Source organism: Mus musculus, chromosome 2 (genome assembly GCF_000001635.26).
Source record: "Mus musculus strain C57BL/6J chromosome 2, GRCm38.p6 C57BL/6J".
Classification (NCBI taxonomy): domain Eukaryota; kingdom Metazoa; phylum Chordata; class Mammalia; order Rodentia; family Muridae; genus Mus; species Mus musculus.
The window spans coordinates 162,255,891-162,279,628 of NC_000068.7; the positions used below are offsets into that span (position 1 = coordinate 162,255,891).

At 42.2% G+C, this 23,738-nt stretch overlaps 1 protein-coding gene across 17 annotated transcripts in view; it reads right to left on the bottom strand.

The window, feature by feature from the left end:
* Positions 1-23,738, bottom strand: part of Ptprt (protein tyrosine phosphatase, receptor type, T) — a 1,139,160-nt gene that overhangs the window by 733,903 nt on the left and 381,519 nt on the right. For all 17 annotated transcript variants that reach the window (NM_021464.5, NM_001291149.1, NM_001291151.1 and 14 more), the window contains exons 3-4: positions 22,158-22,429; positions 12,098-12,179 (exon numbers count right to left, since the gene is read on the bottom strand). In NM_021464.5, coding sequence (NP_067439.1) covers positions 12,098-12,179; positions 22,158-22,429 — 354 coding nt within the window. The remainder of the gene's footprint in view (positions 1-12,097; positions 12,180-22,157; positions 22,430-23,738) is intronic.

Genomic DNA, 23,738 nt, shown 5'->3' on the forward strand with positions numbered 1-23,738 from the left:
ATGGTCATATCATTGAAGAAAAAATAACTTTCCCTCTTCCCCTATCTATCAAGCACATGAACTACTGGGCTAGTGGTAGAATTTCATACCATCTCCTACTTCCATCCTGGGATTTTATTTGGCTTGAGCTTGCACAGGTCTTGGGCGTGCTGTTGCAATCCGTTTGAGGTCATATCTGAAGCTGCCCTGTTATGTCCAGAAAACACTGCTTCCTTTATGTCATCCACTGCTTCTGGATCCCTGAGCCTTGTGGGGAAGGATGTGATGGTATGTATGTATGTATGTATGTATGTATGTATGTATGTATGAACACACCAGAATCTCATATTTTCTGCACACAGAACAGCCAAGAGTCTTTGTGTGCATTACTATCTGCAGCAAGAAGACACTTTCTTCTGGATGCACTGGTCTATAGCAATAAGTCATTAGGAATCATTTTAATATTATACATTTGTTAAGCAAAATGGTACTAGCACATCTTCCCCTAGAATCTGTAACCACAAGTCCTTATTCCTGTTATTTCAGGATTAAACGCTGTGTGAAACTGATATTTTTTTCTGTTTTTTGCCACATTTCTGGTTTAATTAATTTTCTCCTTCTGTATCATGCTTAGCACTGCTCAGCACTGTGAAAGCTTCCAGGTCAGTACCAGCTTAATTTCTCATATTCTAGAGCCTTCAGAAGTATGGTCTTATCATCAACTTCTAAAGTCTATTGACAATAGCTTATAATGCTTGAGGTTCTATGGGACCCCATTGGCTAACAATTCAAAAAGAGGTAATCCTTTCTGTTACTTGGGGATTTTATTTGCTAACATGTGGTCTCTAATTGGGGTACTGTCCTCCTCTTGCAGGGTAACTGTTAAAATTCTTTGATATTATGCTTATGTATGTGTTGCGGGAGCCTGGACTGTAGGGTTCCATATAACTTTCTTCAAAGGCCTTTACTTTTAATTTCCCCTTCCCAGATTCTCTCCACTCCATTGTCCTCCCACGGCCCACCCAGATTTAACCCTTCCCATCCTGTTCTTCCTTTTTAATCCTTTATAGTAGTGTTCTGTCTCTCCTCACTTGAAAGCTCCCTTCCTCTTGTGGCCCCTTACTGATTTCTTAGTCTCTCTGGGTATTCCAAACAAAGCACACACATCTGACTCAAAGCTGTCACCCACAAATGAGAGAGTAGATGTGACCTTTGTCTTTCTTGACCCGGGGTTATCTTACACAGAATCATTGTTGCTAACTTTACCCATTTGCCGGAGACTCTCATAATTTCATTTTTTAACAGCTTAAAATTTTATAAGTTTATCTTTCTTAGTAGCTCAATATTCCATTGTGTAATGCCATATTTTCGTTATCCATTCATCAGCTGAGGGACATCTAACACTGTTTCCATTTACTAGCTGTGGTGACCAGAGCAGCAGTAAACATGAATGAGCAAGCATCTTGTAATAAGATAGAGAGACCTTTGCTATATACCACGAGTGGTATAGTTGGATCCTGTGGTACAGCTATTTCCATCTTCTGAGGATAAATTTTCTTCCACACTGATTTTCATAGTGGTTGTACCAGTTTGCATTTCCACCAGCAGTAAGTAAGTGTTCCCTTTCTGTAGGGGATTATCTCAATTAAGCTAGTTTATGTAGGAAGATATAGCCCAGTATGGGTAGGGTGCCATTTCCAAGACAGGGGTATCCTAAATTTTTAAATGGAGAAATCGCGCAGTGGAGAAATAAGCAAGCAAGGAAGTGCGTGTGCATTTTCCTCTGCGCTTGACTGAATATCTGCTTCTCACCCATCTGCTTTGAATCCCCGACTATGATAGATTGTAACCTAGAATTTTAAGCCAAATAAATTCTTTTCTCCTAAGTTGTTTTTTAATCTGGGTATTTTATCACACAACAGAAATGAAACTATACCAGGCACCAAAGCTACAGAGACAGAAACAGAATTCAGCCCAGTTCCAAACTCAATTTCAAACTAGCCACCCTATTGCCTTCTTGACCTTGAGAGGGAAGTTGGTATCACCAGACAGCCTCACAGTGCAGAGAAAGAACTTCCAGGGTAGATGGTGGTGAGTCTCCTGGCTTCTCTGTTTGCTCTCAGATATTTTACAAGGAACGCAGTCCACGTTACCTTCCCCTGTGGATGTTTTGAACAGTTTTGTCTACCAAAATGTGCCACCACCAGGAAGACTCCAAAACTCAAGGACTTCAGTGTGATCAAGGACACTTGCCATGAGAAAGTATATACCATCTGCTCATGTTTTTAAACCAGCTGACAACAGTTCAGATGCTGTTGTCAGGACCCTGCGGCTAAGGTGTCAAGGGTCCAAGGCCCAGGTGGGGCCACTTCTGCTGTCCGTCTCCTTGTTCAAGATTCCTGCATCTACCAATGTGATAGATGTCAGGCTGCTCAGGTTGCTTGAAATTGCTGTCCTTTGGTGCTCCTGTATAATTTTGTGAAGCTATTTTTAGAACTACCAGTTCTTCAGCCACAGACGGAGCAAACCTTATAGGTCTGATTTTGCTTCAGTTATAAAAGGGAAAGGGGCACCCTTCCTATATAGGGAGGGGGTGTATGTTGGCTCCAAAGTTAAGATGTCCTGTGCATTTTACCAAAGCCCCTCTTTTCTTAGACTTATGTGCATGTGACAAGTGGTTTAGTTTTAGGACATGTGCAGTCAGAACTAGTCCTTCTTTGGTCATTGGTTGGCACCTGCCTGTTTCTGACTCTTCTCCTCTCCTCCCACTTCAGCCCCATAGTTTCATTCTGGATTCTTTCCTTTTTACTCCACCCCCTCCCTCCCTTCTATATTCAGAATGTGGATATTGAATGTTGCCGGTGTAAAATGCTGGGGAAACACTAATAGCCCTGATTTCCAGCAGACACATCAAGCCCGAACTCTCACAGAAACTAGACAGCTATCAAAATTAACAAAGCGATTCCACTGTAAATCAACACTAACAAAGTCACCACCTTCTTGCTTTCTCTCTCTCTCTCTCTCTCTCTCTCTCTCTCTCTCTTGTTTCCCATTTTTGGAAAGATATTTCTGTAAATAAGGAGAATGCTGTGGTCAAAGTGAGGACCAGTATTTGGCACCCATTTTAATGTTGGCAAATTAAGGTGCAGTGGATAAATAGGGGAACTAGAGAGACCTCACACTATATTGAAAGGGAGGCTCTGCTGCTAAAGGCCAGCAGGGAGTAGGGTGGGGGTGGGAGTACCTTGCTCACAGCTGTCAGTCATCTGATTTCTCCAGAAACAAAAAAGAGAAGTCTGTGTTTTACGTGAAGTCTCCCACCCAAAAACCTTGACTAAGTTTGATGAGCACACCACAGTCTTAGCTAAACCCATCAACAGTCAGGTCCCACCAGTTTGTGGCCTCTGGTAAGTTGCTCTTATGTTCAGTCTCCTGGGACAGTTCCCACTGGCCTATTGTGCCTTCCCTGGGCCTGTAAATCCAGCAGTGACTCTCCTCTCTGCACACACTGTGGAAACCACACAATTGTAGGAACTTTTCTCAGCTAACCTCTCCTTCTGCACTCTCTCCATAGACTCTAAACTCTAGTCTCCGAGGCCTGGATCACCCATGTCTCATGACCAGTGAGTGTCTTTCTGTTGGGATCCGCCTTGTGTTTGGTCTTGTCCTGGAGCCTGCTTTTCTGACCCTCCTTCCATCCCCAACTCCAGTCTGTTCATTGGCCAATCCCTTTCCATCATTATCTGCCTCTGCACTTCTGTGAATGAAATTATTATACCAATATCAACTCACCCAACCTTCAGCCAATAACAAGTGACCTCGGGTCCTCCAAGCAGCCACCCGCCCAGCTTTAAGCAGCCCCCACCCCACCCCATCCCGCCCCCAAAACCGTCCTCCTTGAGACTGATTTCCTCTAAAATGGGAACCTGCTGAACAGGGTTAAGACAAAACTGGTTGTGTATTTGGGGCAAAATGCCTTGGTGCTGGTGACATTTAAACTCCTGCAGATGTCAGTGCAGCATCTGAAGACGTATTATTGTGCCCTTTATCTCGCTCTTTAAACCTGACAATGCTCAGCAGGGAGCCACACAATTGAAGTGAAAACTGCTACATCCATTAGAAACAATGTTGCTGGTGTTCTGTGGGCTGAGCGACAGGACCCTGCGAGGCTGTGATGGGGGCAAAAAGAGGTTGGAAAAAACTCTAAAAGTCAACTTGGGAGTTAGAAAGTTTGAAACTGTGTGGCAAAGTGTGCTGACATTTACCAAAGTTATAACCTCAGAGGCCCCTATTAACAGCTGACACCAAGACTCAGTAGTGGATGGTGGCTATGGCCAAACTACTTTTGGAATAATAACAACCACAACAAAAAAAGTTAAATGAGCTATAAGATATGGATGAGAAGTTTTCCATTATAAAAGAAAATAATATACTTGGAGGATAAGGTCTGGATTTTGGTAACTGTTTTGGAAGTTTGAGATAAACATTTAAAGCCAGCTTCAATGTGTAGAGGATAAGATTGCAAATCAGTGATGATTTCTCTGTCTACAACTTTTAGAATAATTAATTGAAACATTTATTGATAAATTCTGGCCATATGTCAATAGGAAATATTTTGAAGGACAGACGTGGAGACTCAGAACATTTGAAGACATAATGAAATGCATCTTTTTCTGTACAGATAACATCTTAAAAACTTTTGAGAGAAATTAATTCAAAGGCTGAGCTTTTGGGGAAAACACGAGAGTATCAGACAAATCAGAAAGTATAAACCCATAAGCAGCCCCAAGGTCTGTGGTCAGCACTTCAAAGGTAGCAAGAATTCTCAGAGATACAGAGGCAGTCATCTGTCTCCCAATGCAACCAATCAAATAAGACTAGTTATCTTCAGGACCTGAATGCAGCACCCTTTTGCATGTCTGTTTCTCCATGGTGCTGCTATCTTCCAGAACCTGGAACCTGGAATGTAACCGAATCTAGGAATAGAGCCTTGTGGGAACTGATCAAGCGCAAACAAGGCTGTTGGGTAGACCCTGATCTAATCCAACTAGTGTTCTTACAGAAAGAAGAATTGTAGACACACAAAAGGACACCAAGGACTTACGCATATAGGAAAAGCCCATGGGGAGGTTGTACTGAGGAAACCATTTGCCAGCCCAGGAAGATGATCTACAAAGCCAAACCTTTAGCACGTTAACCTTGACTTCCTAGCCACAAGGGCTATTGGAAAAATCTAGTGATCACTTAAGCCACCTAGTCTCTGGCACGTCCTGTGGCAGTTCTTGCAAAGCAATAAACCATCTGTTACATATTATATAAATGCAGAGCTGGCTGTTTGCTTTTTGATCTCATTCACTTTGATGGAGTCTTGCGAAGATGGACAATGAATTTGTCTTATGTAGTTCCATAATCCCAGACACTGAGTACAAGCTCAGTAAATGCTCCCTGAGTGGTGAGTGGCCGACTCTTCACAATCCTGCTCCAGGTCACCCCTGCTTTTTGCATAGCTCTAGAATGCTCTTTCTTATAGTTTCTCCATCCTTCCTATGGGACTCAAACTCGTATGCTGCACAGCATCCTTTATGAGTTAACTAAAACTATTCCATTCCCCCAAAGCCTTCCTCACATTGCCCCCCTGCTAACATCCACTCATAATGATGCCTAAAGCCCTAGGTGGAGAGGTCCCAGGTCACTTGCCCAAGGTTCACCTAGGATATTGTCTGCTGTGCTCCATCTACCAGGACACACTGGCAGCACTGGAATGTCTTCCTTTGGAAACTTACCATTTCCTCCTCCTCCTAGAAGTTCCTACCCAAATTCTTAGAAAGCAAATTCCTTTCTATGATTAGAGTCCCAGCTCTGACCACATCTTTGAGCACACTACTGAAGGAATTCCACCTCCCATATTTATCATATTCACGGCACATTCCATTACCCCAGATTATCCACTGCTTATCTAGTATTAGATACTTTCATTTCTTTCTTCCTTCTCGCCCCCCTGCCAATCAAGCGCCAAAAGCCAACCCTTTCTTACTTAACTATCAGCTATGCCCAGGAGAGCTCTTGAACACACAGTTCACAATCAATAATTTACTTGTTGAGATGAAGGATGGATAAAATCCTGTGCTAGCAATGAATGCACTGAGCATATGAGCTGTGGGTATACCTCAGAGGTCTATACACACTGGCGGTGTTTGCACATATCCTTAATGTGATTCTTCTCCAATTCCAGCTACCCTTTCATAGGCCTCAGAGTGTATGTTCTGGCAAGGATGTGCTTAGGCCTCCTAAGCACTAGGATTGAACACAGCCACAATACACCATGCAGAAATAAAGCCAAGGTCATGTCTTCTAGAGTTATATCCCATGGCCCATTTGCTGGGTAAGTGACTCTTAGCAATTCTATAGCCATGCAATCCACACTTCTCAGCAGGAGGAGGAGGAGGCTATGAGGAGAATCTTAAATTCACAGAAGTCCCAGTGAACACTGGGAAGATGTCCAATGATCCTTAGGAATTTTGTGGGTAGAAAGCCATCCAAATGTCACCCTGGGATGTTCCCCTACAGAGATACAACAAAGAGAAGGGAGTATTTGATGGTGGTGGGCAGGACTTGGAGATAAGACAGTTGAGACTAGGGGACACCAAAACAGGGTATTATAGTGAAAGTGCGGTTTCCTGAACACAGAGCACTGGGACCCAAGAACAGAGTACCATACTGTATTCTGCTGGAGGGAAAACAGTGCCACCTACCAGAAAGACCATCTCCAAGCATAAAAATAATGAATTTAGGCAGCAAAGATGAGCATGCTCTATGGGGAGATGCATGTGCATTATGTGCGGAAGATAAAAGGTTTAGCGGGAAGACTACTCAAAACTGAAGAATGTACAGGGTTGAATGTATAGTTAAATGGAAGCAAGAAGAGCAGATATTTCCTGATACCACTGTCCCGTCTTGAATACAGACCATCCCCCAACGGGCATCTGTAGCCTCTCCCAGCTGGCTTAGACCTGTTCTGTCACTGTCAGCTAGCCCATCTAGGGTGGAGTCTTCGGACCTAGATTAGGTCTATTGTTCTGCCACATCTGGGGTTTCCTCCAAGAGGACACTACTACGTGCGGAGAGGCTGAACCTGTTCTCCTGACACTATCCTGAGATCCTGGCATGGTAGAGGATGAGATGCCCCCCCCTTTATAAGCTCAGACTCTTAAGTAAACATTGACCTTGATCAGAAAACTTTGTCTTGGCTCGTTATTTCTCTCGCAATTTCTCCCATATAGCCCCAGCTTCCCTTTCAGGGACCCAGTTTGTGTAGCTGTGGGCGGCTATAGGCATGTGGAACTCATGAGAGTCAGGGAAGGAAGACAATCAGAACAAGCAAGGAAAACCTGTCTGCATGCCTACTGTGGAACCCCTGCAATGCTGGGGACTTTGGATCCTCTTCACAACAAGTCTACTTCATCAGAGACATTTCCCAGGCATGAGTAAATGGAGAGAACCATCTAAGACACTCTGAGAGACTTGAGACATAACCCAGAGAATAGGGAGAGTCATAGGGAATCTAACCTCAGCGTTTCTAAGTTGATTTCTCTGAGAGTGGGTCTCTCTTATGTAGCTGTCAGACCCAGTCAGTGACCCCACAAGCATTGATCAGAACCTGGAACTTAGCATACATGTTTCCAGAGAAGGTGCTTTAAGCTAGTGAGTCAGACCATGGTGCTCTTATCCCAGGAAGCTAGAGGAAAACAGTGATTTAAGGTCTGACAAATGAATGGTAGCAGAAATGAAAAGATCCATTTCAATTGAAGCAACATGATGGGGCTGGTGGGAGGCTCATGCCTGGGTATGGGGGTGTGGGTTAAAGATACATAGGGAAGTACACAGGATGTGCCTCATGAGGAGACTTCCTTAGCCATAGCATAGTTGTGGTTTGAATATGGTTAATCTTCCAAACTCATACCAAAGTTGAATTCCTGAAGTCCGTGGCAGAAAGAGGTCAGAATCTGACTATAACCTTTAGAGCTGGCTGTTTTAGATGTTGTAAGATTTTGATGAGGTTGTCACAGTGGACCACTAAGAGTTCAATCCCAGTGTTAAAAAAAAAATGGACAGAGACAGCATCCACATGTACACTCCCTCTTTATTCCCATATGATGCTCTGTTCTGCTCCCAGATTCTGGAAAGCCATCACTGACCGGAGCCTATGTCAGTGTTATGCCCTTCAAACCTCCAAACACTGTGAGCTAATTAAATCTCTTTTCCTTAGAAGGTTGGTCTTCTTGTTCTAAGAGGACTATTTATAACAATAAGTGCCTGCTTCAAATAAATAACTTAATGATGAGCCATGGAAAAACAAGAACAAACCAGTCATCCAAGTAGTAGATGAAAAGAGACAATCAAAACCAAGACTGAAATTAATGCAGTAGAAAATACTACAAAATAATCAATAGCACAATGAGATGGGTTTTGGAAAGATTGGCAAGCCCTTAGTCAAATTTATCAAAAGAAAAGACACAATTTAGTAAAATTAGAAATGAACTGGGAGACATAAGAACAGATACAAGTGAAATTCAGAAAATCATAAGAACATATTTTTAAACACCCCTACTCTACCAAACTGAAAAAAAATATCTAAAGGGAATGGACTCTTTTCTAGATGGTTACAATATACGAAAAGTAAATCAATATAAAATTTAAATAAATCCTGAACAGTTCCATAATGAGCAACAAGACTGAAACACTAAAGTCTCCCAACTGAAAATCAGGCCAGGACTAGATGAGTTCATTACAGAATTCTACAAAGCCTTCAAAGAGCAAACTCAGCTGTAGATGGGCACTCTAAATCAATCTTCAGCCCGGAAGTCTTGGGAAACATAACAGGAGATCGAAAGAATAGACAAGCAAGAAGATACAAAGGGGAGGTCTGTGAATTGCTGGTCTCTGAGTATGACACAGCTGCTGCACATGTGAATTCATAGCATCTTGTGGTTCACTACATATGAACTGCACACAATCTAGCCATTTCAAAATTCTAGCAAGAATGGAGAAAGAGCTCCCTAGAGAGCCTATCCTTAGCTGAGGAGCTATTGGCAGTGAACAGCTGTAGTGTGTTGGGGGAGGGCTATGTCTTTTTTTTCTTTAGGTGTGTGACCACTGGCAGCTCCCTATGCCCCAAGAATGAACCCAACAACTGTGACTATATGGAAAGTACTAATTAAACTCTGTGGGTTTTCAATAATTAATTAAGAAGCAAGCACGGAAGGGAAGAATGAGGGGGAGGTAAGGAAGGAAGAAGTAGTGTGGGATTCTGGGGGTAACTGGAAGGGAAATGAGATATAATAAAGATATATTATATTAAATGTATGAGATTCTCAAAGAATAAATTAAAAGTTTTAAATGTCAGTCTGCCATGGATATTTTATCCTACTAAACTATATTTACTCGATCTCTCATGACCACATGGGAGAATGGTGAAACCCTCAGAGGTTATGTAGAAACAACTGGTAGAAATCTATGACAAAAGCACTCCCAAATTACTGGCATCCCAGCCAACTCTGGCAGTGGCTTCCTTGATTCCTAGGCATCCCGAGACTTTAGACTTCCAACCATATACTTATAGGTATGATGCCATCACAGCTGCCTGCACCCAGGCTGGCCAGGAACAGTGGCTCTTTGCTGAAACACATTCAAGTGTTACTGCACGAAGGGGAGCTTGAAGTGGTGAGCCAATGAAATTTCTTTTTTTTTCTTTTCTTTCTTTTTCTTTTCTTTTTTTTTTTTTAATTACGTATTTTCCTCAATTACATTTCCAATGCTATCCCAAAAGTCCCCCACATCCTCCCCCACCCACTCCCCTACCCACCCATTCCCATTTTTTGGCCCTGGCGTTCCCCTGTACTGCGGCATATAAAGTTTGCCTGACCAATGGGCCTCTCTTTGCAGTGATGGCCGACTAGGCCATCTTTTGATACATATGCAGCTAGAGTCAAGAGCTCCGGGGTACTGGTTAGTTCATAATGTTGTTCCACCTATAGAGTTGCAGATCTCTTTAGCTCCTTGGATACTTTCTCTAGCTCCTCCATTGGGGGCCCTGTGATCCATCCAATAGTTGACTGTGAGCATCCACTTCTGTGTTTGCTAGGCCCCGGCCTAGTCTCACAAGAGACAGCTATATCACGGTCCTTGCAACAAAGGCTTGCTAATGTATGCAATGGTGTCATCGTTTGGAGGCTAATTATGGGATGGATCCCTGGATATGGCAGTCTCTACATGGTCCATCCTTTTGTCTCAGCTCCAAACTTTGTCTCTGTAACTCCTTCCATGGGTGATTGTTTCCAATTCTAAGAAGGAGCAAAGTGTCCACACTTTGGTCTTCGTTCTTCTTCGGTTTCATGTGTTTTGCATATTGTACCTTATATCTCGCTATACTAAGTTTCTGGGCTAATATCCACTTATCAGTGAGTACATTTCATTTGAGTTCTTTTGTGATTGGGTTACCTCACTCAGGATGATGCCCTCCAGGTCCAACCATTTGCCTAGGAATTTCATAAATTCATTCTTTGAAAATTCTTGATACTCTATCATGAGCACTAAATACCATGAGAAATCTCGCCTTACACCTGTATAGACTTTATGAGTATATTTGCAATTACTTTAAAAGAATTAATAGTGTCTGTCTTTGTTATTGAAGTATGTTTCTTGTATGAAGCAAAATGTTGGATCTTGTTTGTGTAGCCAGTCTGTTAGCTTATGTCTTTTTATAGGTGAGTTGAGTCCATTAATATTGAGAGATATTAAAGAGAGAATGACTGTTGGTTCCTGATATGTTTGTTTTTGTAGGTGGTTTTATGTGCTTGTGGCTCTCTGCTTTTGGCTTTGTTGTAAGATACTTAATATATTGTCCTTTGTTTTTGAGATGACCCTCCAGAATACACTAGAGACCTGGGAGGTGAGAGACTCTCAGGACTCAAAGGGAGGGACCTTAGATAAAATTCTAGACATTAGGGAGAGGGGACTTATAGAGCCTACCTCCAGCAGGAAGACAGGACATCAAGTGAGGGATGGGGTTGCCATCCCACAGTTAGAACTCTGATCCATAATTGTTCCTGTCTGAAAGAATTACAGGAATGTAAATGGAGAAGAAACTGAGGACAAGAAGGTCCAGTAGCAGGCCCAAAGTGGGATCCAGCTCAAGGGGAGGTCCCAAGGCCTGACACTATTACTGAGGCTATGGAACACTCACAAAAAGGGACCTAGCATGACCCCACTCCGGAAGACCCAGTAAGTAGCTGAAATAGTTAGGTGCAGATATTTGCACCCAACCAATGGACAGAAGCAGCTGACTCCTGTTGTTGAATTAGGGAGGGCTGAAAGAAGCTGAGAAGGGCCACCCTGTAGGAGGACCAGCAGTCTCAATTAATCTGGACCTCCTGAGAGCTCGCAAACACTGGACCACCAAACAGGCAGCATATACCAGCTGATATGAGTCCCCCAACACACATATAGTAGAGGACTTCAGGTCTATGTTTATTAAGAGATGATGCACCTAGCCCTCAAGAGACTGGAGGCCCCAGGGAGTTTAGAGGTCAAGTGGGGCGGAGGCAGGGGGGAGGAGATATGGTATGTGGAACAGTTGGAAGGTGGAGGTGGGATAAAATAAAAAGAATTAATAGCTTTGGGGTTCTTTTCCCTGTGTGTGAAGAGTGTGCTAATTTGCTCCATGTTTAATGTTGTTCTTTTTCTGTTGTTTTGCTTTAAAAAAAAAAAAAAAGACAATTGCAAAAGATTCTATCCAAAGGTCTCTAATCCTTCTACTTCAGTGGTCTGAATCCCACTAATAAACAATCAGGACTTTAGACTCCCTTAATAATGGAGAGAGATTCAGACAAATTGTTTTGCCAGTCTCACAAATTCCTGGAGATGCTGCTGTTGAACAGGCCAGCCAAATTATGGATTTATTCAGAACTGATTGCCTTGCATCCTGTGAGCAGTTTTGAAGGATTAAGAGCTAGTGAGTGAGAGATAGCTATGAGCTGAATGAATAGGATTTTGCAGCCTTGTGACTACCCAGTCTGGCATAGAGAAATAATAATGTATCCAGGGAAACGAATAGACTTACTGCATGGATGAGCAAGGACCCGAACTTCGTCCACAGCGATGTAACCAGGATGACCTTTCAAAGAGACGGATTCAAATATCACCTGCAACATACAGGGCTGATGTCAGTTTCACAGAATCAGTCCTCTACATTCACCTGAAGAAGCCACCCAGACCCCAGTCACTTCCTGTGTCAGCTTCCCATCAGAACCAACTAACAACGTCTCCTGTTAGGAGTGTACACTGTACTTCCGGGTAACTTGGGTTTCCAAACTAGGCAAAAAGTCCACACTCTGGTGACCAGCAAGAAAAGCCAGTCATAGACACACACACACACACACACACACACACACACATACACACACACACACACACACACACACACACAAATACAATGTAATAAAATACATTTAAAAAAAGAAAGAAAGAAAGAGCAGCCAGTCATTTGGAATGGTTTAATGGATTTTTAGCAATAACACTCAGTCACAGCAACAAATAATCAGAACAAGGTCCTTCATTGTGGTTTCAAATGAATCACAGAAGCTACGACTTATTAATAGCCTAACGTCCTTATTGATCTTGATGCTATTCTGCAATCAACTTGGTCTTCCTCTGTATGTATGTGTATGTGTGTTTGTGTGAATGTGTAAATGTGTATATTGATATGTGTGTTTGGTGACCAGAGGTTAACCTCTGTTGTCATTCCTCAGGTGCCACCCATTTTGGATTTATTTATTTATTTATTTATTTATTTAGAGATAGGTCTCTCACTTGGCTTGGAATTCTCCAACTACGCTAGACTGTCAGGCCAGCAGTTGCCTGTCTATGCCTTCCCAGCACTGGCACTAAACACCTGCCTTCTTCTTACAAGATGCTAGGGATCAAACTCAAGCCCTTGTGTTTGCATAGCAAGCACCTTGCAGGCTGGGCCACTTACTAAGGTTTCCTAGACTTCTTCGTTATGCCTCTGAGAAACTAGCAGCAACCTACCTGGTTGTATCCAGGAGTGGAAGGAAGTAAGAATTTTTCTCTTCTCTACTCTCTGATTTCTACTGAAACCTTTTACTTCCACATGGGTTGTATAACCCAGCTTCCCCTGCATTCCCTGTCCCCTCACTGGGAACAGATGAGCATGTGTGCAAGCATCATCAGTACCTGTCACGATACTAGTTCATCCTCCCCCAAACTGTATCAGCTACATTCTCAAACAGTAATTCTCTGTCAGACTCTAACCCTACAATCCTCTCCTAACCCTCCTCTCCCATGGGCTCCTTAGACTCACACAGTTCCCAGAGTCTGCACATTCTAGATCTTTCAACACTCTCCGAAAGCCTAGGTGTCTAATCACCCATGTCACTCTCTCTGCACGACTAATTCCTTTACACCTCCTTTTGAACCTTGTCAAGCTCTCTGTGGACCTTCCCTCTCCATCCCCAAACCCTACTCAGTGTGCTCCTTGCATCTTCCTCTCACCCAATCCCAGAAGGCTCTAGAGCCTCAAGAAGATGAGAGAGGGGCTGACTTCCCACTCCTTATCCCCACACCTAACCTTCCTTCACACCAACCACAATTTCTGCATGCACTCTCAGATGACTGATCCCTGCTGCAGTTTCTAGAACCGAGGCTCTTCTTGGCTTTCTTTTGCTATTCTGTATTTCCAGGCCCCACTCCTTTCCCTCTGACCTTAACATAGCTTTAGCTTTTCCTATTCTTGAAAAAGTATCTCTTTGTAGCAAGTTTTCTCTGTGGCCAGTTGCATTTCAATCATAATTCTTAGTAGTTTAATAAGCCATTTCTAACACAATTGCTTCCACCATAAAATAATAAGCATAAAATTCCCAACCTTTATTAAATATTCCTCTCAAGATTGTATTCATGACAGACACTAATATTCTAATTACTAAATCTGATGATATATGTATGTGTACATATACATATATATACATACATATATATACATATATATGTATATCTATACACACATATACATACACACACACGCATATATATATATATGCATCCTATCATGCATTTATAGGCATCCCTTCTTCTCTACCCCTTTGGATTCTTGGCTTCCTCTACTTATCATCTAACTATACACATTCACCCTTCCACCACTGCCAACTCATTGGTAATGTCAAGCCCAGCTCTGTGTCTTAAGCCATTAGTCAGAACACTAATCACCATCATGAAATCAGCCCATAGTTCTGAAATTCTATCCACATAACATAAAGTTGCCTCACATGCAATCTGTATGTAACAGCTATGAGCATATTTCAAATCTTTTACCTTACCTGCAATGGGACATCTCTCTAGTAATGCAGTGCTATTATACGGCATCTGGGCACATCTATGGGCTTCTACTTTAACCTCATTCCTTATTTTCATTCTACCATACTGAAATTTCTTAGCTACAGCCTGGCTTTTCCATATTTGTTCTTAGACAGATCATAGGAAGCAGCCATTTGTGGATCAAAGGCAGGCAGGTATCAGTGTCAGTGTTTTGATTCAGCCTGTGAACTTTTTCCATATCTACCACCTTGATGTTGTCCATAATGAACCCCTGTCCTGTCTCTACTACTCAACTCAAGCCTGTGATTGGACACCACAACGGGTGATGATATCAGTGACAGGAAATATCTATAGGAAATCATATTGTTCAGGCCAGTGGACCCAATGCTTAGCATTCTCTGTTGGCCCTGGAGATCTAAAATTTATACCAAGAGAGCAAATTAAGAATATGGCAATTGCTGTGAATGGGGCAGTTTTCTTGGTGGTAAAGTTTATCTGTGAAATCTGGGAGTTTTGAGAAATAATAAGGGGGGTAACAGTCACATAACAAGACAGCTGCTTCTGCTCCAAAAAATGTTTTCCTAAAATGATGCAGTCCTGTCCTTCAGTGGAATTGTGCATAAGCTAAAACAAGCAAAAGACCATGCAGAATCAGGATTGGCATCTCCTTCATTCTGCAGCAAGGAAAACTCATAGAAGTCTTTCCATAAAGAACCAGGTGTGTGTGTGTGTGTGTGTGTGTGTGTGTGTGTGTGTGTGTGTGTGTGTGTATGGTGTGTGTGTGTGTGTGTGTTTAAATAACTTAATGGAAAAACCAAAGTAATGTCTGTAGGAAAATTAAAAGAAAATAGAGAATGTACAACAAATATATTTCAAAAGAAATAGCAAAAAAAAAAGTATTCACACTGTGGAACAAAAAAATGACAAATACAAAAATATGTTTGTTTTGACAATAAATATAAATGGGTTAAAATAGAGCCAACCAACCAGACTGTCTAAATAATCAAAGTCTAATTGTGTACTGTAAGATAAACACCTAAGGCAGAATGACTTAGTAACCTTACAAATAGCAAGTGGAACAAAGACACAATAAGAAAAATGTAAGTGAGCAGAACACAGTTGTTTCAAAAAGTAATGTGAATGTTTCAAAGTAGAATTTTAACCAAAATGGAAAAAATAAACCACCAAGGAGACTAACTTGATCTCTAAAACTCAGTCAAGAGACTTGAAAGGGAAACGATGATGGGGGAAAAGAAGATAGTATCTCAAGATTTTATACTATGTGTCTTGGTCTCTGATCAATCAAATGGAAAAAGCAATACTATAGATAGATAGATAGATAGATAGATAGATAGATAGATAGATAGATAGATAGATTCTAAATGTGTTACTTTTCTGTTCAAATGCTCATGGATCTATAAAGAGATCATAGGCTATGTTATAGTGTAATACCAATAAGACTCCTAATGAACAAGATTGTGTAGGTTTAGTCTCATACAATTTTCTAATCAAATTTTCTAAGTTTTTAAAACCTATACAATGTATCTTAATAACTATATCATAATATGTTTCTTGTGTTAACAAGAGTATAAAAATATTGAAAGCCAAATGACATATGTGGTGATATATATCCCAAAAGCATATCCTTGGGGGGGGGGGGTAAGTTTGGGAGTTCCAAAGAATTATAGCCAAGAAAAGAAACAAATAGACTCCAAAAAGTTTGGCAAATCATTTCAACAGAAAAAGTCATAGAAGATAAAATAGGAATGATATTAATTTCTAAGTGTCAAATTCTTTTTTTGTTTGTTTGTTTATTTGTTTTTCTATATAGCCCTGGCTGTCCTGGAACTCACTCTGTAGACCAGGCTGGCCTCGAACTCAGAAATCCACCTGCCTCTGCCTCCTGAGTGCTGGGATTAAAGGCATGCGCCATAATGCCCAGCTAAATGTCAAATTCTTAAATGGCATGGAAGATGTTCAGTTGACTCAGAAGGCTCCTGTGCTCCTGTCACTCTGGGTGGCAATGACTGCCCCATCATTCTGCCTTGGTATGGAAGATGCTGATAATGGCTATGCATTAAGTACAAACACCACAAAGGTGGATGCTAGTGTCCTCTAAGAAATAAGAGTCTGTGTATGAGCTGTCAACACAGAGATAATAGCTATCTTTGGTCATGAAAATGTGATAAGAGATAGAGAAAGGCAAGAGAATATTCTAGAGCTGAATGTCTCCAGGGAGCAGGATGGGAGTGGGTGGACTGGGGTGGTGAAGTGGGCCACATGCCCAGAAGGGCAAAGGACACTGGTAGAAGCAGGGACCCCAGATGCAAAGATCACAGTTGAAAATGCTGACCCAGGTATCTCAAGCACCTCTGAAGGACACTGCTCAGCCCCAAGGTTGCTGCATAGAGCCTATTGTCAGCTAACTACAGCTCATTTGGGTCTAAACCCCTGCTGGAGACTTCCTGGTCCAAGTGTCAGGAGGGCGGAACTTATACAGACTGGTTCAAACTTGCCCCTGTGCAGTCAAAACCTCGAAGTCACTCCCAGGAAAGACTCATAGAGAATTACATTAAACTAAAAAAGAAATGAATCATGCTGTACATGTTTGGGGGAAGGAGGTAAACAAGTCAGGTCATGGCTTAAGAGACATGGGGTTTCTCTCTGATCTTTAGCAACCCTTCTGCAAAACACAGCAATGCTGGAAACTGAATTTGACTCGGTCCACAGCAATAATCTGAAAGAGCTGCAAACATGTCTTAAAAGATAAGAGAAAAACATTGGCTTATCAGAGTCTCTCTTAGGAAGAGTGCTCTACAGACACTATAGGGAAGATTGCTTAGAGCCCAATCAAGGTGCATTCTTTCCCATGCCCGCTCAGAGAGGCCTGTGTAGAAGGAAGAACATTTGCTATATAATAGAGATGGACATCTCATTTGGGACAGAAGGGTGAGATTCGAAGGGTAGAAGAGAGGGCATGCTGCTGTGACAACAACTCCTGAATTGTTACTGTCAACACTACATGTAGAGTACCAACTGCCAGGAAGATCCTGAGAAAGGGACTGAGCTCTGGGGAAGACTTATGCCAACATCAGGTGAGTCCTTCGTTTGAAGGGTCTATGGGGCACTTCTCTGTGCTGAACAAAAGGCCATTTCACATAGGCAGAAAATGGAGAGAAGAGTAAGTAGGTGGCTGAAAAATTAGTAACAGTTTTATTTTCCCCCTCAATATTAGGGCAGAAAAGTTAAGAACTCCTAAAATATGAAATAGAATTGATATCACCTGGAAAGAGGCATAGATCAGAAGTGTAGGGCTTCCCAGGCAGTAAATCAGCTTTCCCAAGAGAGGCAGGCAATGTGGGGTGAGTGGGGAGGGCTGCAAAGGGATTTGTCTCACCTGGGGCTCTTGCTGAAGGCCCAGCAGTCCAAAGCCCAGTCATATGAAAGATGACATTTTTGTTTATTACAGAGCTAAAGTCAATTTTAGGACTGTGAAATATGGCTTTAATAAATGAATACACAAACCCATGAGGTTCAAAACCCAGCAATGTTGGAAACTGAATTTGACTCAGTCCACAGGCTCTATGCACAGGACTGGAGCTTGAAAGTATGGAGAATGCAAAAAAACCTGTTTCGCTCCTGTCTCTATGTCTCTTGGGAGGTCCCCTTTCTCATTCTGTCACCTATGAGTGAGTGTATTTGAATCTGGGCAGAGGCAGGAATTTGGGCATATGTGTGTGCTTGACTGTGCCCATGGACGTGGGAGTGCCTGGGAATGACTAAGTGTGCATAGAAGTGACATGTGCTTTTTCCACACTGCTGCCTCAACAGACAAGTTATTTATCATCACAAAGCTCAGAGCAGAGGGAATGCGAGGATGCAGGAAACTGCTTGGAAGTCTCTCGGTGAGGCTATTTACCTCAGAAAAGGCACAGAGGCTAGAGAGGCTAGGCAAAACCATGCAGTGTCTTTCTTTAAAGATGGCTTCATCCCTTCTTCCATTTCCTTCTATGTCTGCTCCTTCTTTCTTCCAATCAATTCAAGCCCGACAAGCCTCCTCATGTGGAATCTAGCTTAGCATAGAGTGGTACCCATCCTGTTCCTCTTTCTATCTTACATCCGAGACCACTGGAATCCTAAACAATAGATGGCAGGACACAGGTCATCACACAACTAGGGAGCAGCAGATTCCAAGAATAGGAAAAGCACTTCCTCAAAACACAGGACATGGAGCTCGGAGCTGGAGAACCCGGGCAGGTTGATGGGAATGTTGATTTACCAATAATGTCCCCTACGCTGGAAGATGGGATCTGCTGCCACCAAATACAGGAAGCTCTAGTACAGACATGTGAAATACAGGAAGAGGCTTACCAAAGGGCCATAGAACTGGGAGCTCATCAAAAGTCCTTTTCTTCCTCAGTCTCCATCAAAGAGCAGAGCAAATGGTGGGAGAGACCATTTTCTGTGTCAATTACCTGTTTAGTATACTTCAAGCCCTGACCCTATTTTGTGTCTACCCATAACAGGCTCTAGAAAGGGTCTGGCTGGAGCCTGAGGTCTCATTGAGAGTACTTGTGAGCTTATGGAGATGGCAGATGTTCATAGTCAGCAGTAAAGTAGGGATACCCTGGGGACCAGGGAACTTAAGTTGTGTCAGTAACTTGCTATGTGCTGTTTGACTCTAATATGTGTCTCAGCTTCATCCGCACAAGAGCTCAGCAAACTAGAACATGGAAATCAACTTGGGCCATCAGTCATTGCTACACATAAACCTCTATTGAAAGAATTACATCTATTCATTTTTATATTGTGAAGTCTGCTTTCATGGCCCTATTGCAGAGTTAGGTAATGACAACAAAGACATTGAGGCTTACCAAAGTAAAACATTTTTTGTCTGGTACACAATAGAGATAAGCCAAAACCACTTCTACCAACATACACACTGTAAACCTCTATGGACATAGATGCTGTATAATCTAGCAGTCCAACTGGTCCCCATGATGCTCAACAACTCACCAGGATGAGCGGAGTGAAGCAGGGCTATCTCGGATGAACCAGAAAACTGGGACACCACTCTTTAGAATACTGCCTCTATGTTAAGATGGGGATATGCTAAAAGCAGATTAAGGTCAAATTTCTACAGAAGGCAGTAGATTAAATACCAATGCATAGATTTCATTCTGGCTCCCTAGTACCCTACTAGGCTGTACCCTACTAGGCTGGCTGTATTTTCTAGATAGAATATACCACAAAGCTTTCCCAAAGCCTAAAACACTTCACCTACACTAAAGAGCATCTCAAAGAACAACTAGTGTGAGTTCTTCCCAAGAAGTAGAAAGAAGAACATCTTACCTCAGCCATGAACCCATGAAGGTACAAAACAGAAGGACACCCCCCCCCCCACCCAAGGCAACCTAGACACCTGGCATGCACTGGAGCAAGCTATGTCATATGAGTATTTTATAAGATAAATTGGTGATAAATGAGCTGTTTAGATACCATACACGGCCTTAATTTATACCATATCTTGTAAATATATATAATTTTTGTGGTTAGCCTATCTGTAAGCTTGGCTCTGCAATTCTATGATAGGTGTTACTTACAAAGCACACAGTGCATGCAAATGTTATAACCTTGTAAATTGCAAATACTGTGAACTCTGAAACATATCTGACACTGTGAATGCCAGATCGAGGTTTGTGGACCTGATACAACTTTAAAAACATCTTTACAAGGGGAGAAAAGATTAAAAAAAAATAATGAGGCCAAAGGCACCTTTCTCAAAACATCTACAATAAAGTATGCCTCTGTGTTAATGACACACATGTTAAAACTATTATAGTCTCTTTTTAGCCAATTTTCTTGGTAAGACATTGCTGCTCCCACAGAGAGAATAGGGCTCTGCCTGATAATAAAATGAGTATAGTCCACACTCACTACCACAAGGCTAGGCTCTGCCTGACTCACCTCTGAATTTCTGACAGGATATTTTATACTGTGCCTGTAACGTAAGCACTCAACAAATGGTAGGTATCGTCATCATCATCACCACCACCATTATCACCATCATCATCACCATTAGCATCAGCATCAGGATCATCATCATTCTCTTCCCTTTAATTCTAGAGGAATTACAGGAAGTGCCTAACAGAGGACAGTGCAATCATTCTAAAAACAAATCACAACTCATTGGAGATAAAATGGGAAATAGGTGTGACAAAAAAATGTAGGCTAAGTACTGAAGGTAATTGAGTATTAAATTCTGATTTTTAGTCTCCGAAGCAAAGAAGAAATAGATCTGAAGCTGCCTCATTGATGTAAATAAGCAAGCTCAGTAGAGAAAGCATTCCTAACCTTGATGGACTGAAAGAACTATCCACTGGGTGTGGAACTCAGGGCCATCTAAGAAGCCCTGGCCACTCATCTGTCACCCCTGGGGTTATCTTCTGCTTCAGACACTAACAAAAACTCCTTGAGATGCAGATTTGTGGTACTTTCTTACTTGAAAACCTTCATCAGGGTGAATGCGGGCTGAGATTAGGTACAAGAGAGCTCATTGGATGATGAAAATATACAATGGTTGATGTTGGTAAAATGCAGAAAACAGTGGCTTTACTTTAAGAAAGGCACTGGATGGCACACTTAAACACAGGTTGATTCCATGACATGGGGAATTTAATTAAGGATGTGTTTAAGAGAAAATTTCCCAATAATTTTGACTTAAACCTGTCTGGATTTGTACCCCACAAACATTCTGTAGATTGGTATGGATCTGCAACCTTTCACATCATCCACACTGGGATAAGTATGGCAAGTGAGTATGGGGTTCAAAGCAAACACAACCGTTTGGCATTGCAATGGCATGGTTTATTTTGGCTTATAGAAATATTGGTCCACAAAAAATTAGGAGAATATGGTCCCTTCTTCCCTAGTGGTAGTTGTGAACCACAGTGGTTATAGGAGCTGATTGTTAGCCTGGCCTTCAAACCCATGACTTGCATGCTCTGCAAGTTCAGTTCCCTCAATATCTCTTCAGCAAGACATCCTTAAAGGACTTGGTTTCTGCTGGGTATGATTACATACATCTGAAGTTCTAGCACTTGGGAGGCTGAGACTGAAGGATTGCTATAACTTTGAGGCCAACCTGGAATGCATTGTGGGTTTCAGGATACTCTGGACTAGAGCATACTGACCCTGCCTCAAACACAAACAAACAATAGTAGTAACAAAAGCTTGATACAAAACAAACAAAGAGAAAAGGGGAACTTAGCTTCCAAATTCCTTAGAATCTCCCACTCACCCTTGCTTCCTTCTGCATCATCCACAGAGCATCTCCAGTGCCTGGTCCAACCTTTCCAGTGTATTTTAATTGAGCCTTCCAAATAGGTCCTGGTTGTCCTCTCTTCTTAGAAGCTATTGTATTGTCTTTCTAGCCAAATAGACTCTACCTGACTAGTCAGCTTCTCGCTTTGAACCTCAATCTTTTCATGTGTGCAATGCAGTTGTTAGTTTGTAAGAGGCTCTGGTGCCTGCATTCCTCCAGTCTTAGGAAGCCACATGCAAGTTGCTATGCTGGAACTGTTTATTTATACACTGGTCTCTTCCTGATGACCTCCAGGGAGGCAGGGGCTGTCCTAGGTCACCTCTGCATCCCTGGAAAAGACTCTTCAGTATGTGTTGAAAGAGTAAATGAATGAGGCCCTTTTTAGTCCAATCCACTCTGGGAAAGGCAGGGAAATAAAGGGATGTAATTATTACCTGCTAGAAAGCAAGCAAAGGTAATGGCATACCTGATAGAAATGAGGCCAGAAGGTGCTGATGGCAAGCTCTGCCTTCACCCAGCCCTCAGTGACGACGCCAGATACGTTCCAGACAGGGTTCCCTTGGGGTCCACCATTCACCTTCACGTAGACATTCAAGGCTCCCGGGCTGGAGCGATCTCGACTGGAGAAGTAGTAATGGAAGTCAATGCAGTGAGTGTCATTCTCCTTCAAGGTTGGCAGAAGAAGATGGGCTTTCTGGCCTGAAGCCCTTCCAGAGCTGTTCACCATCATGAAGGACCCTAGAAACCCATCGTGGGTAACAGAGACAAAGAGAGAAAAATGTCCTTGTGAAACCTTGTCATACCTATACATGGTACCAAGAAGGGATGTTAGAAATAACATCTTTTTAGGTGACAGGGTCAGGTTGACTCTGAAGAAGCCATATCCCCTCTAATCCCCTCTAAGAGTCTGAGCACTTCCATTTCAGGGGCTAAAATCCCTACTCATGGTGGTATTGGAAGAACGAGACAGATAGTTACTACACAAGAAGCATTTCTAGTACTATACAAGGAGCATCCAACACAGTAGATTGCTTATAACTAAATGCTGGTCCTTGAGGGTTAAAACCTTAGCAAGAAAGTCAACTGCAGTCTCTACAGGTGAAATGATTGCCTCATAAAAGCTTAGACTTGTGCTAGCCTAGGCAGAATCCCTATAGTATAGGAAGCTCCTGTGTATGGACAAGCTCCATCTAGAATTCTGCGCTCAGCAGGGAAGATTCCATATTAAAGGAGACAGTACGTGAATAGAGCATATCCGAGGAGGAAATAAATGCCAAAAAAGTATGAGAACCTACTATCAGATGCGTAAGGAGGAATGCAAAGTGAGTGGCACTCACTACGCTCTCAGAGACTCATATTAATATTAGGTATCTATTTGCAGAAAGTATGGCTGCTTCTAAGCAGGCAAAAGGCTGTGTCCCAGGCAGGAGTGAGCCTCTTACCACTGTTGTGACAAATAGAAATCCTCTCTTATTCTTTACCCCTTTCTGGATCCAAACCCTTTGGCACTGACTTTATAGCTCCCTCTGTAGAACCGGAGGCTATCTCTTGATCTGGGCTCCTTTATATGACTTGTTAATAGGAGTCAAACAGATGTTGAAAGTTGCCATTAGAGCTAGGCTTATCTTGTGGTATTTTAATTTTTGAGACACAGAATCTGGTGTCTCCGTTGGCTTGGGATCAAGAATTAACATACACAGATAAAAGAGCCAAGCTTCGACCCTTGAAAGCAAGATGCATCGTCATGTGGTCAACACATCTAACCTGTATCAGTCAACCTGTGATCGATGTAAGGATCCATGCATGGAAGAATCAATGTTTACTGTTGTTTGCCATGGGTTTGCTCCTGAGTGGTTCATACAACATTGCTGTGACACTGGCTAATTGATAAAGCTTTCCAAGAACAAGATTCAGATCCATCACTATGAAGAGACACATCTCCGCTCTTTATGCGACAGCTTTTATTTATAACAACTGAAATTTGTGCAAAGTGAAATCAAATGCCCAGAGACAAAGTGAGTCCTCACCACTGTAGGCAGCCTCTCAA